This window comes from Passer montanus, unplaced genomic scaffold (genome assembly GCF_014805655.1).
Source record: "Passer montanus isolate IOZ18808 unplaced genomic scaffold, ASM1480565v1 scaffold29, whole genome shotgun sequence".
NCBI classification, from domain to species: Eukaryota; Metazoa; Chordata; class Aves; order Passeriformes; family Passeridae; genus Passer; species Passer montanus.
Window position 1 is genome coordinate 3,347,232 of NW_024367596.1, and position 17,720 is coordinate 3,364,951.

The following is a 17,720-nucleotide window of genomic DNA, read 5'->3' on the forward strand; positions in this document are numbered from 1 at the left end:
TTGGGTCCCTTTAAAATAATGTCCCAGATACAGCTCCTGGAAAACTGGTTCAAGTAAAACTCTGAACCAGGTCACTGAAAACCTATTTAGAATTCAAAGGGCTTTTTAGCTGGAGAACTGTTTCCATATTAATGGAGAAACTACTGTGAAGGAAGAAATCATGATGTGTAAGATTTCCAAAGAGAGGAGCTTAAAAAGTTGAATTCTAAAGTCCTGTGTTTAGTATGGGGTTGTCAAAAGAATCTGTATAATTTCTAACCTGAAATTTGGGGAAACTGGAGATCAAAATACCTGCTTTTCTCTTTCAGTGAAACTCTTGGAAGATAGTTTAGCAGCTTTATGAAGTAAAAAGCATTTGTGGACTTAGTGGTGCACAGATTCTTAACAGCCAAGTCAGGACCAGGATGTGCATATATATATATATATATATGGACACTAATTTGCACTCCTCTTTTGAAAACTTGGCCAAAATCTTGCCAATATGTGAATTATTGTCTCATATAAAGGGTGCTGGGTGCCTTTCAAAATATTTACTTCCTACCCTGAGTATTTTACTCAGTTGCCTGTAAGCCCTTCTGTGAGTAGAATGGCACATCTTAGTGATTCTCTCTTACTGGAATTACTCATGAGTAATTACTGAAAATAAAAACTGTTTTCATGTACTAATAATGAGTGGATAGAAACAACAGTGGGTTTAGCAGTAGGGTCAGCCTGTTGTTTGTTTTAGCTCAGATGCACATTGACATTTCTGTTGATTTATGTATAAACTGAATCACTGAGTTAACTTGCAGTGTTATATATTGGAAGAAATTTTCTCCCCAGCCTCATGGCAACAATCTTTTGAATCATTAAGCAGCGTGTCTTACCATGGATATACAATTATTGGTTTTTTCTCCTAGAAGTTACTCAATGTCTTTTGCAAAATTCAGGCTGTTGTTTGACTCTCTGGAAACCGAGCTGGAAGGAGACAGAGGGCAGCTGAAGTGTCATACTTCAGCTATTAGCTCTAGGACAGGAAGAAACCTGTGCAGGATAGTGGCTGTGGTTCAACTTTTTATTTTTCCATTAATAAAGAAGAAGAGAAAAGAATATTTACAGCATTGGCCAGCGCAGTGTACTCACAAAATGACAATTAGAGAAAAAGGAGGAATAACCCATTTTATTCTAAGCAGCAGCTGCTCCCATGGCTGCTTCAGAGAAGCTGTCATTTGTCCTGAAATTTTCATGAGCCAGTGTGTGGTGTTTGCACTGCCTGGGGCCTCTCTTTGCAAGGAGCCTGATTGCATCCATCAAGCTGCTTGTGCTCAAGTGCAGGGGCCACGAGCACAGCACTGGGCACAGCACGTGTGGGGGGACAAAACTGTCAGAAAGTGTGGTTTGCTGGGATAAAGAGTGAAGAGCTGCACATCAGATTGCTCCCTGCCATTTTCAAGACACTGACCCAGCACTGGTGCAATAAATAATCTGTATTTTGCCAGAAAGTTGTCAGAATGGGAAGGAACAGGAGATGCATCAGGGGTTTGCCATGTGTGATACCAGTCTTTCCGTAGAGGTCAGTGTTCTGTGCAGCTGTATTTGGTGTAAATTTTTGTGGGTTCATTTGTTTTTAATTAAAACTTAAAAGTTTTAACTAACTCCTTAAAAGTACTTTTATGTTCCACTGAGATTTTAGGAAGATGAATGCCTTTGGGAACATTTAACTCCAGAATACAGACCAGCAAGTGTGAAGCTGAGGAGCAGACTTGGCAGAGGGCTGGGGGAAGAGCAGCCTCCCCACTAAAGGCTCTGCAGTTTTCCTTTCCTCACAGGGCTGGTGGAGCTGCTGTGGCTGCAGCAGGTGCCTCCCCACTGCACTGCTCTAAAGCAGCTGCAGCATTCAGGGAGGATCTGTCTCCATCATCCCTGCTGAAACCCAACCACCTCTTAATCCAGATCATTTGACATTCAAAAAATAATCAGCTAGTTATTGTTCCATTAATTTAACTATAATGGCTTGGAGAACATGGTGAAAATTTCAGAGTTTTGGAAGTTTCTTCTGAGTTCTTCACATGAGGTCTCCTTTTGCCACTGCTCTTTTTACAGGAATAATAAATAAGTTCCTTTGGCTGATACTGCAAGTATAGTGTTTGATACTGTAAATGTTCACACTGAGAAGCTCAAGGTCAATGGTGCTCAGAAAAAGATTTTTCTGGAGAATAATGTGAGTATAATGTTATAGATGCTGTCCTTTGTAGGCTGACCCCAGGATAATCCTTCCAGCAGATATTTGGAAACACAACCACGTCCATGTAGAGCAGCATTATTTTTTCATTGCAGTATCCAGCTGAACGACTTTCTGTGTGCTTGCAGACGTGGATGAGTGTGCTGAGGGCAGGGCCAGGTGTGCCCATCGCTGTGTGAACACCCCGGGCTCCTTCAGCTGTGTCTGCAGCCCTGGCTTCGAGCTGGGCGCGGATGGGCGGCGCTGCTACCGTAAGTGACCCTGCCAGCCGTGCTCTTCTTCCTCTCCTCTCTGCTCCCTGCCAGGCCTCAGTTCTGATTCTCTGGGATTACATCCCCAGCAGAGTAAATGTATGCAAAAGATCAAGCTTAATACTGTTTTCTGCCTCTGCTGCTGGGTTTGCAGGGTGACACGCTCCTAAGCTTATGTTCACAGACCTTAATTACTGCCTTTCAAAGAGCAAATAGCCCTGTTGGTTTATCTTCAGAGTCTGGTGAATTCTGCTGCAGAGCTACCAGAATGCTGCTGTTCTGTGAAATGTATTCATTCCTGCCCTCCTCCTCCTCCCAGCTTTCTTACAGAGCTGATGCAAGAGAAAACTAACACGATGTTCTGCTCTTGTCTTTACCTGTCTGGGTTTGCTTATGCTTCTCCTGAGATTACTGACACTATTAAGAGGATGCTTAAAAAAAAAAAGGCAACAAAAAAAGTAAGATTTGGGATGAAAAAATAGTTGAACAACTCAAACTTCCCAAGCTCAAGCGAGCCCTGTTGTCTTTCCTCACATGCTTACCTCTTGCCAGCGGGGTTTCTTAATCAACACAGCTTTTCTGGAGAGGGGGACTGACTCCCAGTGCTGTTAGCTGATAGGTGATCCCTGGCCTGCCCTTGAGGGCAAATTTAGATTAATAAAGGAGGTGATGTGGAAGAGTTGGGGCTATTATGGACCTAACATAAGCTCCCTGGAATGCAGACAAAAGCATGACCTGTTTTAGCAAAGAGGTGGGCAGAGATCATTCAATCTAATAATACTGTGCAAGAGCTTTCAGCAGAGCTTCCTTAGGAAAATATGCTGCATGCCAGAGAATGAGTGCTTTATTTAAGAATGTGTGTGTAAGAAATAGTTATTAAGAATGAAATCCAGTTTCAAGGCATTAACATACATTAAAAACAAAACCCAATTATGTGAGAGACATCCTGGAGAGTTATTTCATAGGTGATGGGGAACTGTGAGTGGTGCAATGGCAGAGGAAATGTGATTAATATACAGATATGAAATCTTCTGTCATAGGCATAAAAAAGAGGTTTAGACCACTTAGATTCCATTGTGCTTTTCTGATAATAATTTTTCTGGATGTTCAGCAGATCTCAGGGGATGGTGATTCTCTGTGCCTCATGTACAATATTGCAGAGCAAACAATAAAAATAAAAACATTCTGCATATATTTATGATCAGGATTATCCCAGTGTTTGAGCAATTTACAATCTTTGTTTATTCTTTCATTTCCCCAGTGGCTGGGGAAGAGCTGGTATTTCAGTTTTACTGATGAAGAGCTGGGACAAAGTAAATGATGAAGATTGTGTATGAAGTCAGATTCTGCATTTAATTGCTGGGTTTACTAAATCCCAGCTTAACACACTGGACAGGAGACACGATTTCTTCTCCCTGGTGCAAATAATCACACTATGCATGAGATGTAGAGATATTTATTCTCTTAATTTATACCGTCTTCCAGATGGAATTACATTTCTTGTTGGCAAGCAGGGTGCTCCCTGGGAGCACAGAGAGGGGTAGGACCAGAGCCCACCAGCACAGATGTGTCTGGGGAAATTCTGTGCCAGATCTGATGGCCACTCTGAGCTGGGCTGTTTCTGGAAGTACTGTGGCTCCTTTAGGAAGGTTATTTCTCAGTTTCCCTACATAGCAGGAGAAATTATTTCCTCTCTAAATAGCTCTGTAACAAAAGCTGGCTAATCCTTCATGAAAAACTTCATTACTGACCCTATGGTTTCTTTTTATCCTGGAGAAATCATCTGATACATAGCTGGGTGGGAATGAGGTGGCCAGGTGTTCCCTTTTTCGTGTGAGGGCTCCCATTGGAAGTGGCCAGGTTGTTCTGAGGACTGTCCAGTGCAGCCACATGAGGAGGGCATGGAAGTCTGTCCGGGCAAAGTGGGCTGGCAGTGTCACTGTCTTTGTCCCCTGTCTCCTCAGCAGAGGAGCTGCTGTCTCCCCCTGGAAAGGACACCCAAGAACCAAAACCTGGAGATTGTTTTTCATTGTGGCTGGTGTCCATTTCACCAGCAGGACTCTGCTGAGGAAGTTTCATTGTCTGTGTTTGGGGGACGTTTCAGAACCCAGCTCTTTGCCGTTGCCATGCACAACTCAAAGCTGCTCTTTGGGAAGTGTGTCAGCCTGGGTTGGGGGGCACCACCTGGGCTCCTCAGATGCCTCTGTTCCTCCTTTGGGGCAAGCACTGTGTCCAAACAAAGCATAAACCTGAGGAAAGCTGGGAAGGCTCCTGTAGCAGGTGGGTGCTGAACATTGAACCAGCTTCACACGGCTGACTTTGAGAGCATCCACTGTTCTGCCACATGCACCTGGAGCTCAGTGACTCCAAAGCCTGCTCTGCTGGGGAGGGGCTGAGAGCTGATTACACTCACCTCTACAGCACTCATGGCTGCTGTTTTACATCCTTCGGGCTCGCTTTTTAACACCCCTCTGATTTATCTCTCTGCAAGGCATCGAGATGGAAATCGTGGACAGCTGCCGGGACGGGAACGGCGGCTGCGAGCACGGCTGCGAGCACACGGCAGCGGGACCACGCTGCTCCTGCCACCGTGGCCACCGCCTGGCTGGGGATGGCAAAACCTGCACAGGTAACCCCAGCTGCCAGCAGGCAGCTGTGGAAGGGCCCGGGGAGCCTGCAGGAGAGCTGTCGCTCCGGGAAAATTGTGCATTCCCTCCTTCTGCAGGTGTTAATTAACGCCGTCCTCCGGCTGCGCTGCTCCAGCTCGCGCTGGGAGCTGGCTGGGATGGGTCCCCAAGGAGGGCAGGGAGTGGCAGTGACACTGCTGCATCACCTGCTGCCATGGCTGTGTCTCGCCATGGGTCCCCAAGCATCTCAGACCCCACTTTGTGTCCCTTCCCCTCTCAGATGGTGGCTGGGAGCAGCAGCACAACTGCTCCCAAGTCCTTGCACAAACTGCACGTGGTGCTCCAGAGCCTGCTGTGTTTCCATCAGATTTGCTCAGTGATGAGGTTACACTTCTGCCTGTGAGAAGTCTCACTTTGTTGCTTTCACCTCCCGAGTTAGATTTGGGTTTATTTTGAGACACAAGCTAAAAAATTCATTCATGTTTTAAGCAATTCTACTGTGAGATTTTTTTTTTTTTGTGTGTGTGTATGTTTGTTTTATGTTTTTGTTTGTTTATGGCTTTTGTCATGCAAAATGTATCTCATTCTGCTTTGGGCTTGCTGTCACTATGCCATTACAATTTTTAAGAATAGCCAGGAAGAGAGGGGGAATGGAAAAAGGAACAGGCACCACAGAGCAGTGTAGTGAGATATGAGATGATGAGAAGAGGTAGATTGTGGGAGCATTGATGAGTGTGAGAGGCATTACAGACAAAAGGAGTCTTGCAAGGAAAAAAAGCCAAGTGCAGGAGAGAGGAGGTACAGGGGAGGGGGGAAGCATTGAGGACTGCAAGGGCGGGTGATGATGGAGCTTAAAAGGCAAAAACAGAAAAAGTTTGGGAGGCAGATTTGGAGCCAGAGCCTCACAGGGGTGGGTGGGTTGCAGTCTTGTCTGTACAGCTGACAGGAGGCAAAGCAGCCTCCTGCCCACATCCCAGCTCAGTGACCTGCTGCTGGGGATTTCAGAGGGAAGCAGATACTCCAGACAGAGCAGGGGAAGGGAGAGAACACAGAGGAAGGCTGAAGACATGAAAAGTTGCTCTTAACAGCAAAAATCTCCCTTTTGTTGGGTGCAGATTTTGCATTCCTGAACAAACAAGGGGCTGTTGCTGGAACCCAGAGCGAGGCATCACCTGATGTACTGCAGAGGAGCTCAGCTGGTGACATTTCTGGAAAACACTGCCTTCAAATAACCTGCATTAATCATTTTCACACTGACCTCCTCACCTCGATTGATTAATTACATTTTCTTTCTCCTGTCCATGTTTCCTCATAAAGTTGGTGCTCCTTCCAAGGTTAATTGAGACACTGACCTTTCCCATCTGCAGCTGCTCAGCCAGGCCACGTTCAGAAGCATTTTGCAGACTCAGCATTGACAAGGTGGCCCTTGGATGGCCACTGACCTGCTCAGCAGCCTGACAGCAGCCAGGAGCCTGCAGTGCACAGATAACAGCTCAGCTCTCCTATCTAATCACCAGAGCAGTGGTGTCAATGATACCAATTTCTGAGCGGGCACAGAGCAGGAGGAGGCAGCAGGAAATCAGGGACCAGAAACTACAGCTGAACCTTCCAGGCTGCTGCTGTCCAGCAAGTGCCTGGTTGGATCAGAGCATTGCTAGTTTGCAGTGAATAGGATTGAATGTAAAGAAGGTCTGAATAGTCAAATGTAGGTTACTGTTAAACAGAATGTTTTTGAGGGCTGGTGGGTCCTTGCTGTTGTCTCTTTTTGTAGAACCATAGAATATTTTGAGTTGGAAGGGACATACAAGGATCGTTGAGTCTCATTCCTGGCCCTGCACAGACATCCCAACAATCCCACCCTGTACATCCCTGGGAGCATTGCCCAAACCTCCTGGAGCTCTGGCAGCTTCAGGGCTGTGCCTGTTTCCTGAGGAGCCTGGGCAGTGCCCAGCACCCTCTGGGGAAGAACCTTTTCTGAAATCCAGCCTAAAACTCCCTGACACAGCTCCAGTCATTCCCTTGGGTCCTGTCCTTGATCATCAGCAAGACCAGCTTGTGTTTTGTAAATCCCCTCAAGGCAGCTCAGATGTGTAGAGGAGATGCTTTCCCAGGACATGGAGAGTCCTGGCTGCAATGGGGGAAGGTAGAAGGCAGCTGCTGCCAGGATTCAGTGTTTATGTGCTTGAAGGGAGGTGTAAAGCAGCGAGTCCTGCAGCACACAAGCTCTCAGCAGAGCTGTGCAGCAGCTGGGGGTGTCTCAAGGGCTGAACGTGCTGCCCTTTCCATGCAGATGTGGACGAGTGTGAGACTGGGGAGTCCTGCTGCTCCCAGTTCTGCATCAACTACGCGGGGGGCTACGAGTGCGCCTGCAAGGCGGGGTTCCAGCTCAGCGCCGACGGCTGCTCCTGCGACGGTGAGCGCTGGGACAATGGGCTGGGCTGGGCTGCAAGGGACCCAAGGGTCATCCCATTCCACCCCTGCTATGTGCAGGGAACCCTCCCACTATGCCAGGCTGCTCCAAGCACCATCCAAGCTGACGTGGAACGCATCCAGGGATGTGGCAGCCACAGCTTCGCTGGGCAGCCAGGGCATCACCCCCCTCACAGGGAAGAATTCCCTCCTAATATCCAGTCTAAACCTTCCCTCTGTTAGTCTAAAGCCATTCCCACTTGTCTTGCATCATTCCATGCCTGTGTCAAAAGCCTTTTGGTACCAGTGGCTCAATCTAATTAATCACAGCCCAATGTAGAAGAAATGCTGTCAAAGCCCTTTGCAGGGCTTTGTGGGCACTGCCCTAATGGGAGTCACTGACCCTATGCCAGCTTTGCTGATAAGGTTTTACAGATGTGTCCTTTCCACTTTATGAGGCTGGAATACAGGAATAACCCAGCATCCCTCATGAGGAAGTGGGGATGTGGGAGAGGAGCCAGCAGAGAGAAAATTTCCCTCCTCTCTCCATGGACACTTTATACTGATGTGTGTTAAAACACTCCTTCCACAAAAAAAGAGCCCTCAAAATAACTGAAGGATCAACTGAGCTTAACAGCTTAAAGCATCTGTTTTCACTCGAGACAAAAACATCAGTGAAATAATCTGCTCCCTGTTGCCCTGAAATGTTTTCATACCTCCAATACCAGAGAGAAATGGAGAGCCTCAAAACACATAAGAAAAATTGTGTTTTCTTATGTATAGAATAATGTGTCAGATGCAGCTGGGCACAGCATGGGCTCTCCAAGCAGAAGTACTTGTTCCTAATCACCATTTATGTCTGGATTTTCTAGATGTGGATGAATGTCGTCTGGATAATGGCAACTGTGACCATTTCTGTGTGAATTCCCTGGGTTCCTACGAGTGTGCCTGTAAGGAGGGTTACAGGCTTGGGGACAGCAGATGGGCCTGCGTGGGTGAGTTCTTCTCAAAACTTGAGGGCCATTAAGCACTTCCCACTGATTTAAAAAGTGATTTTGGAGCAGGAATTTTCACAGATCCTGGGATTTTGGGAGCCCAGCTTGAGCCATCTCTGAACGTGACCATGGTAGGGCTACGTGCAGTGCGTGGAGCCAAGTTCATCCTCCAGTAATGGGTTTTGCCAAAGATTAATGGCAGATGAACACTTAAATCCCCTGGACACGTTTGAAAACCTAAAGCTCCTGGTTTAGAAATAAATACTGTTTTGACACTTTTCTTGCACTATTTGATGAAGTTTAACATCCTGTGGGGGAAAAAAAGGGTAGCCAGGTTGTTCTTTGATCAACCATGGCAACTTTTCTGTTAGTCAGTGACGTTATTCTGGATTTCTGCCAATGTAACCAGTCCAGAGTTTAGCAGAGCAACTCAGTTTTATAACCAGGTTTAGCAACTGCTAAACCTTAAGCCAGAGTTTGATATTCTAACCAACACCAAAAAGAAAGCCAACTGATTTCCCGTCATTTTAAGGCCCAGGTTTTAATGTTTCTGAAAATAAATTGCACAGCCGGCCTCACTTTCTATTTGTCATCTCCAAAACGAGCAAGAGTAATGACCTTCATTAACTAAAAATAATCTCAAACTTCAAGTGAGGAAAATGAATCTCCTCATTTAATTTTGATTCTCCAGGAGCAGAGGTTTTTTTCCAGAAGAAGGAAAGGGGAAAGATGGGGTGGGGAGGGTGTCTCCCATTTTCTCTCCTTTTTTTTTTTTTTTTTTTTTGGATAGGAGAAACTCTGTAGGTCAAGATGAGAAAATGCCTGGGTTGGGATTGCTGGGCAGAGGTGTGACTGGAACATCTAGATGGATCATAATAGTAAAAAAAGATGCAGATGAGAGGCCGTGGAGGCAGGCTGGGTGCTGATGGCTGTGTTTGTCCAGCCCTAGGTGTGGAGGAGGCGGATGCAGAGGAGGCAGCAGGGCTGGCTGGTGCCCCGGGGCTGCAGTTCCGAGGGCCCCCCCAGCTGCTCCACTTCGCCCTCGGGGCCCTGGCCGAGGATGGAGACCCCCGAGGAGAGCTCACCCTGGTGCACAGGGTTGGTGAGTGACCAGCAGGGCCCTGAGCCAGCACAGCAACCTGGGGGGATCATCCTGGGAGAGGATTTGGGGCTGGGCTGGTGGGGCTCAGCATCAGGAGGAGGGATGAGCATTAATCCTCCATCCTGCCTGTCTCCATGTTCCATCCCAAATGGGACATGTTTGAGGAGCCAGGAGGCTGCCTGGATGCTTTGGGAGGGAGGGAAGGGTGAGCAGCACAGCAAGCAGTGGCTGGGAGGCTGCTTGGAAAGCAGAGTGTCTGCTGAGCCCAGGGGCAGCAGCCACAGAGAGCTCTTCATGCCAGGGGTGAGAGGATGTCATGGCTTACTGCAGGGCACTAAATCCCTGGGGAAACTCCCTCCTAGAGCTGGGAGCATGGATCCCTGTTTACAAACCCTTTTATAACAGCTGGAGGCTTTTTGTTTAAGATATTTGCATTTTGTCTGTGTTAAAAACAACCCTGTGAAGATTCAGGTTTCCCTTGATTCTCTGGGAAAAGCCCCAACCCATCCACGTGTTGCTCAGCTCAAGTGGTGGCAAGCAGCACAGGAGCACCCACTGTCACAGGAGTGGGTGCAGAACAGCTTTGCACCCACCTGGGCTTTGCATGATTCAATCTTTCCACCCAAAGGTGGAAACTTCACAATTTTAAGAGTATTATGAGGTGAAACTCTGTGTTTGCTTTGTGCTGAGTGTTGGTGGATCACCAGGGAGGATTTCTTGGTTTTTCCTACATGTGCCCTGTGATTTTTATATAAACTCTATAATTACCCATCTGAAGACTGTGCCCTACAGGCAAAAATCAGGAGCTGGTCTTGATTTTAATAAAAAATTACCTTTTTTTTGTGAACAAAACTGTTAAGACCCTCCCAAATCATGCAGCTTCCAGCCGGACTCAACGACACCGATAACCAACTGGGAAACTGATAAATGAGATAACCACAGGCAAAATTATCAGGCCTAGAAACCACAATCAAATATTTATTGACCACTTTTTGCATGTTTTATTTATATTTAGCTACAGAAATTTGGGTATTATCAGTCACAGCTGAGTAGCTGCACTTTTTCTAATGCTCAGGATTTGCAGCATGCAGTGATTTGTGTGAAAAGGTGATGGAGAAAAGGAACTTTAAATGGTTTAGTAAGTTCTTTTGCCTCCTAAATAGTAATTTATTCCTTGTGTTTTCAGACATGGTTTTGTGCTGCTATCTGTATTATAAAAAAGCCTGCTTTAACAGTGAGCTGGTGCAAGTAATTAAATATTTTCTATAACTTGAATGAATTTTTAAGGTGGAAGCATGATGTTTTCAATGGTGGTCTGTATCCTTCTCCTGAAGTATGGGTATGTACCCTAATCCAAGTGGGAGCTGGGATTCTGAATGTCCCTGAGAACTTGGGCATTTGTTCAGCTACAGAAAAGGGAACAGTTGGGTGCTCAGACCTAGAGGAAATCTGGCCTCACACAGAAAACTTTTGGTGAAATGCAACCAGCCTGTGACTTACTGAAATAAGGCTGAAATAAGCTGCCAGCTCACTTTCAGGTGCTGTTAAAAATCCCCTTCCAAAAAGCCTCCAGCCACAGCCATTAAGCCTTAAAGGCTCTAAACTGTGTGGAGGGGATCTTCAATGCCACTGAAGTATTTTACCAGTCACTTCATTTTGCATGCCTGTCTCAATACACCCAACAAAAAGAACGTGGGGGTGGCAAGGGATAAAAGGAGGGTGGGGAAGGAGAGGGAAAAAATGCATTTTCATATCGGGTTTCCTATATAAAACTCTTCATATCCATGAAGAGAAGAGACATAATAAATGTGATTTTGCTTTGTTTTCTAGAACGCTCACACTGTATGGTTGAAAATACCACTGAACTATGTTTAACTAGCACTACATCCACTTACTGCAATCAAACAACAGGAATAGCCTAGCAAGGAGAGAAGGAAAGTCCCAAAAAATTCTTCCAGTTATATACAATATTATCAAGCATTAGGTGCAAATTCACTTTTTCAGAAGGCAAAACTCTTGCTTTTAAAAAGTAGCTCAAAGTGCTTTTGGCTGGAGAATTACAGCATTTAGGGGAGCAAATTCTGGCTGAACAGCCAGCTTTCCTTTCACTTAGAGTCAGAAACACAAAGAGGGAAATTCATGAATGCCTTTCTGCTGTGCCTTTTGTGCCGAACCGGCGGTGTTCACAGCCCAGCCATGGGTAAGAGCTTGTGGAAGCATTTTTGTCCAGCTGCTCACTCATCCCTGTGTGTTTTTTTGCTGTCAGTGTGCCTGGGTGACACGTTTGGCCAGGACTGCAGCCTGAGGTGTGAGGATTGTCTGCACGGGGGCCGCTGCAACAGCGAGCGCAGCGGCTGCGACTGCCCGCCCGGCCGGGCTGGGCTCCTCTGCAACGAGAGTGAGTGCGGGGAATGGCAGGGGGAGTGATCCTCCTGCAGGGCTCTGCCGCTGGGGAATGCGAGCAACCTCTTGTGCTCTTCATCTGTGAAGCTCCTGAAGGAGCACAGCTGTCTCATAATCGAATTTGTTGTGCTGGGGCACATTAAATAGGAGCTGTAAGTGATGCCGCAGTACACAGAGGTCCCTCCACTCCAGTGAAGGTCAGGTCAGAATCATCCCTGTCCTGAGTATTTGGTTGTTTTCATTCCTATTTGCTCTGCCGTTAAAAGCTGATGAAGTTTGCTGGCCATGCTTCATTCCACAACCTACCTTGGTGACTTCCAGAAGTCTGTCCCAGAAGTTGGTGTGCCAGTCTGGGTGGACACATATGCTAAAATTGAGTTTTTTCCATTGTAGCCTTTTAAACTTCTTTCTTATGTTTTCCATTTCTTTTTCCTTATAATTCTTTTTATTATTAGCATCACTTTCTTGGAGCAGTTAATTTTTCACATTGGAAATGGTATTTTTCAGAATTCTGGTGCCAAGTCAGTGCCCTTTATAACAGGTTTTCACTCTCCTTGCTCCTGTTTCCTGGCAGAAGATCTTTCTGATTCAGAAGTATGTGTCAAAACCCATTGGAAAGAGAGTGGTGATTTCTTGATGTGCTGTTCTTCATCTGCACTTTGGCAAAACTTGTCTGCTGCTTGTCTGAGACATCATACAGCAGATTTCCTGTTTGAGATGGGTCCCTCCATTTCGTGGTGTGTGACATGATGGCCCATCATTCTCAGGAAGTCTTTGCTGTCACTGGTGAGACAAAAAGTCGATGAAAATTTATTACTTGACATCAGTAGACAGCACTCTTCAGGTTAATTGCCATCAAGATTGTTTAGGAGACGTCATCACATGGACAGAAATGTAGAAAAATCAAGAAAGTGATTGAAACCAGCAGTCTGCCTGTGGTTATTTTGGGAGACTGATGGTGGGTTTGGTTTGTAAACTCTGGGGGCAGCTAAGAGAATAGAAATGGGGAGATTAAAAGGATAATTTCCAGTCTGTCTAAGACAGTTCAATCTGTCAAGTGAAGATATTCTTCTGTGCCTGGTGTGCTGGTAGTTCAGGATAGATTATAAAAATTTCAAGACAGTATCCAAATTCTTTAGTTCATTTCATAAATAACAACATTTATGATGGATATTTGCTCTAGACATCCATGCATATAGTCTGATGGAATTCACCTCTGGAATTTAAAGAATTTTAATAGGACTGTGTTATTGAGCTAAACCTGCTGTCTGATGAACTCAGCAGAGACAGTGATAAATACAATATCTAATCTGTATTAATTACTTATGTGTGATTGCTTTCACTCTTTTCTCTTGCATTTTTTAATATACAGCACAATTCATGGGTTTAGGGTCAGCAGGTTTAGGGCAAACTAAAACAGTGGAGAAAACTGGAGCTAAATTTCTCTAATAGTGCACCAAAGAAGCCAAATGGAAATTGATGTGAAATGTCAACTTTCTTAATGTACATTGATAAAACGTCAGTGAAGTCAGATGACTCCAGCAACTGTATCCACTCAGGCTGCAAACAGCAGAGTGAGGCTGCATCTCACAGTTTGTTTTTGCTGTTGTGGATCCATTGCTGCCATGATTACCTGGGGAGTTTCAGAAACTACATTTGAAAAACAAGATATTATTTTTATAATAGTGTTTGGGAGAGAAAAAAAGAATGTTTAAAATATTTATCTCCAAGTTTTCAAAGCTGTGCTCTGATGTTTAAGCAGTTTTCACAGAATCACAGAAACAATTAGGCTGGAAAAGACCTATGAGACTGAGTCCAGCCCATGACCCAACACCACCTTCTCAAGCAGCCCATGGCAGTGAGTGCCACATCCAGTCTCTACTTAAACACCTCCAGGGATGGTGACTCCACTACTTACCAGGGCAACCCCTTCCAATGCCCAGTCACGCTTTCTGTGAGGAAATTCCTCCTGATGTCAGACCTGAACCTCCCCTGGTGCGGCTTAAGGCTGTGTCCTCTTGCCCTGTTGCTGGCTCCCTGGGAGAGGAGATTGACCCCCACCTGGCTGCACCCTTCTCTCAGGGAATTGTAGGGAGCAATGAGGTCTCCATGAGTTTTCCAGGCTGAACACCCCCAGCTCCCTCAGCTGCTCCTCACATGGCTTGTGTCCCAGATCCTTCATCAGCCTTGCTGCCCTTCTCAGTGACCAAAGCCTTGTTTTGCTTCCTTTCCAGCAGAGGGGAAGGGTTTCTTGCTGTGTTCATGCTCCCTGCTCTCTCCACAGCCTGTCCCCCCGGGACGTTTGGCAGAGGATGTGCCGGTGTCTGCAGGTGCCAGAACGGAGGCTGGTGTGACCCTGGCACAGGGCAGTGCCACTGCCCACCCGGAGTGCTGGGCCAGCTCTGCGAGGACGGTACGGCTCCAGCTCTGCCTCAGCTCTCCACTTCTCCCCCCTTGATCCTTTATTTTGAGTAATGAGCAGAACAGAGGGTGAGAAAAGCCGGCAGCTGGCGAGGCTGCACAGAGCCCCAGCTCGGGTTTGGGGCTTTGACCTGTAGCCACTGATGCCTTCCTGTGTTTGTGCACTCCAAAGGTTGCCCAAAAGGTTTCTTTGGGAAGAACTGTAACAAGCCATGCAACTGTGCCAACAAGGGCCACTGCCACAGACTGTATGGAGCCTGCCTGTGTGACCCCGGGCTCTACGGCCGCTTCTGCCACCTCAGTAAGTCCCCGGTGCTTTTGGGATCTGCTCAATGTGGGCACAATGTGACAGGCTGCAGAAGATTCCCCATAACCTAAAGGGGGCTGGCAGAAAGGAAGGATAGTGACTTTATGCACAGTCAGGCAGTGCTAGGACAAGAAGGAATGGATTTACTAACAGTGAAGGTTTAGCTTAGATGTTAGAAAAATGTTCTTTGCTGTGAGGGTGGGCACAGGCTGCCCAGAGAAGCTGTGGCTGTTCTGACCCTGGAAATGTCCAAGGCCAGGTTGGACAGTGTTTGGAGCACCCTGGGACGGTGGAAGGTGTCACTGCCCATGGCAGGGGGTGGAAGGAGATGGGCTTTATGGGACCTTCCAACCCAAACCCTTCTGTGATAAAATGATCAAGATTTTGGGTTCTGCAGTAGTCTGGGAGTTGCAGGACAATAGGACTTTTGAGATGAGCCAAGAAGCCCCAGAAGCTTCATTAACCTTTTTCTCTAGTAATTAACCTTTGCCATAAGGGCTGAGATTTACTGATGTTCAAAGGTGAGGATTATAGCTGGGGTGAACAGGTTAACATTAGGGTTATTGCTGAGGCTGGGGTCTGGTTGGAGCTGGTTGATGGCTGCTGATGGGTTGGAGTGGGAGCAGGGAGCAGGGCTGGCTGGGACAGGATGAGGATCAGACATTAGATGGAATAAAAAGAATTAAAACAAAAACTTTGCAAAATAGATTATCGAGTTTCTTTTTACTTACTGTTTTTGTTAGTAAAATCTGTGCAAGATCAAAAATCTTTTGTTTTATTTTGTTTTGGGTTTTATTATGGAAGCTTTTGTCTTGGAGTGCAACCAAGTTGTTTTTTTTCATTCGGAAAATCAGCTGAGTTTGCTTTGAAATGTTTCTGGTTCTTGCATTCACCACGTATTGCTTGACATGAAATGAATGACCCAGCACAGGGATCATGTAAACTCTTCTTTTACCCACCCACACATGAACAGGTGCTGCAGTGGAACGGGGGTGTACTGGCTGAAAGCAAAACCAAGCTTTTGCTTCTTGCAGCAGTTGTGTTCTGCAGCAGTGAGCAACTTCAGCCAGCTCCTGCATAATTACAGAGATGATGCTTCCTTTTGTTCTGGCTGCAGCCTGTCCCAGGTGGGCCTTCGGCGCGGGCTGCTCGGAGGAGTGTCAGTGTGTGAAGGAGCACACGCTGGAGTGCAGCCCCAGGAATGGCTCCTGCACCTGCCAGCCTGGGTATCACGGCAAAAAGTGTCACAAAGGTACCATCCACAGCCAGGTTCCCCACATCTGCTCCTTCCTTTGTCCCAGTAACTTGTCCTTCTTCCTCCCATCCGCTTTGTTTGCCTGCTGCTACTACTCATATACTCGTATCCTACTAATAGTTTTGTGGGGTTTTAACCCTGCTAGGGTTGCAGAGTATTGAGGGGAATAGAGCTTAGGAATTGGAGGTGTTTCAGTCTGGTCAAATGACAACAGAAATCCAGAACCTAAATCCAAATACAGCCTTAAGTAATGAAGATCATGTGAGTTTTCATTTCTGTGCTTTTTTGACACGGTCAGTAAATAAGTGGCAAAATCTGTGTTTTATGGCAGTGGGGTGATTTGTAAACAGGTTCAGTAATGCTGCCTTTCCTTCAGATTTGCAGCTCTTTGAATTCAACTTACTCTTTGTAGCTTTTGGGGGTAGTTCAAAGAGAATTGTATCCCGCATTCATGTTTGCATGTCTCAGTAGCCCTTTCCAGACAGCAGTGGAGTAACACAATAAAGATTCTCCCTTCAGATTATCTCCGGCCAGGCAGGACTGTGTTGGATTTATGGCAGTAATTCTGGTGGGTTTGGTGGAGAGCAATAATGATAATATTTAATATTTTTATAATTCTTGTTGATGGGCTGAGTTCTGACAGGGAGCGTGCTTTGCCCAGCACTGGCTGTGCACCAAGGCAGAGAGCAGCAGAACTTAGACATCAAAGGAGAGAATTCCATAATGTATTTAATTGAATACATCCTCAAGTATTCTAATTGAATAAATCTTTAAGCATTCTATCACTCTGTTTCTGGGTTACATTTATACAGTAACCTCTTTGAAATGTAAGCATTTATTAAGTATTTACACTTTGCTAACATCTCTAAAATGTACATTGTAATATATTGTCTGCAAGTTGCTGCCAGATTATTTTCTGATTTTTGTTCACTTCTTTTAACTTTTCCTTTTTTTCTTGTTCTGTATCTGCTTCTTGTTCTGTATCTGCTTCTATTTCCAGAGTGCACTCCAGGGTTTTATGGGGCTGGTTGCAAACTGAGGTGCAGCTGTCCTCCTGATGTTCCGTGTGATCCTGAGACAGGAGCCTGCAAACATCCATGTCCAGCTGGGTTTCATGGAGAAAAATGCCATTTGTGTAGGTACTCACTGCATGTTTCCCTGGGAGATACATTTGGGATGGGAAAGCTTATTCAGGAAACAGAGGTTCAGATATAGAAGTTGCAGAAAAACAGGTACATTTGTTGTTGATACAAGCTGGCAGGTCCCCACTGAAACCAGACTGATATTTGGAGCCTGGCAAATGCTGTCTCTCTTTCTCTCTCTCTCCCTGCAAAGGTCGAGGCACAAGGCTGAGGCCAGTTACCCAAACTAACATTTGTCCAGGTAACAATAGTTCCTTGTAAACTTTCAGGCACAGATTTTGCAGGGCTCTGCTGCAGTTCATTTCAGACCACCAGTTGCTCAGACACTACTGCTAACACTGATTGCTTCTACCAGCACAGCTCAGTTTAAAATTGGTGGCTGTGGTGCCTCCTAATGTCTTCAAAATGTTCCTAACCATGACTTCGGGGTTTTTTGTCCAGCTTGTCAGCCTGGCAGCTTCGGGATGGGCTGCAGGCAGAGGTGCAGCTGTGGAGGAGCCCCATGTGATCCGAGGACAGGGCAGTGTGTTTGCCCAGCTGGGAAGACTGGTGCTACCTGTGAGCAAGGTGTGTGAGGTGCTGGACCA

The 17,720-nt window shown here is 46.1% G+C and overlaps 1 protein-coding gene across 6 annotated transcripts in view; it reads left to right on the plus strand.

Annotated features, from left to right (window-relative positions):
- LOC120504360 (multiple epidermal growth factor-like domains protein 6) overlaps positions 1-17,720 on the plus strand; it is a 185,606-nt gene that overhangs the window by 128,437 nt on the left and 39,449 nt on the right. For all 6 annotated transcript variants that reach the window (XR_005627998.1, XM_039713776.1, XM_039713779.1 and 3 more), the window contains exons 9-19: positions 2,350-2,472; positions 4,964-5,101; positions 7,390-7,512; positions 8,381-8,503; positions 9,447-9,605; positions 11,872-12,003; positions 14,293-14,421; positions 14,602-14,730; positions 15,854-15,988; positions 16,992-17,126; positions 17,575-17,700. Coding sequence is in view for 5 of the 6 variants with exons in the window: in XM_039713776.1 (XP_039569710.1) it covers positions 2,350-2,472; positions 4,964-5,101; positions 7,390-7,512; positions 8,381-8,503; positions 9,447-9,605; positions 11,872-12,003; positions 14,293-14,421; positions 14,602-14,730; positions 15,854-15,988; positions 16,992-17,126; positions 17,575-17,700 (1,452 nt within the window). In the remaining variant the exon portion in view is untranslated. The remainder of the gene's footprint in view (positions 1-2,349; positions 2,473-4,963; positions 5,102-7,389; positions 7,513-8,380; positions 8,504-9,446; positions 9,606-11,871; positions 12,004-14,292; positions 14,422-14,601; positions 14,731-15,853; positions 15,989-16,991; positions 17,127-17,574; positions 17,701-17,720) is intronic.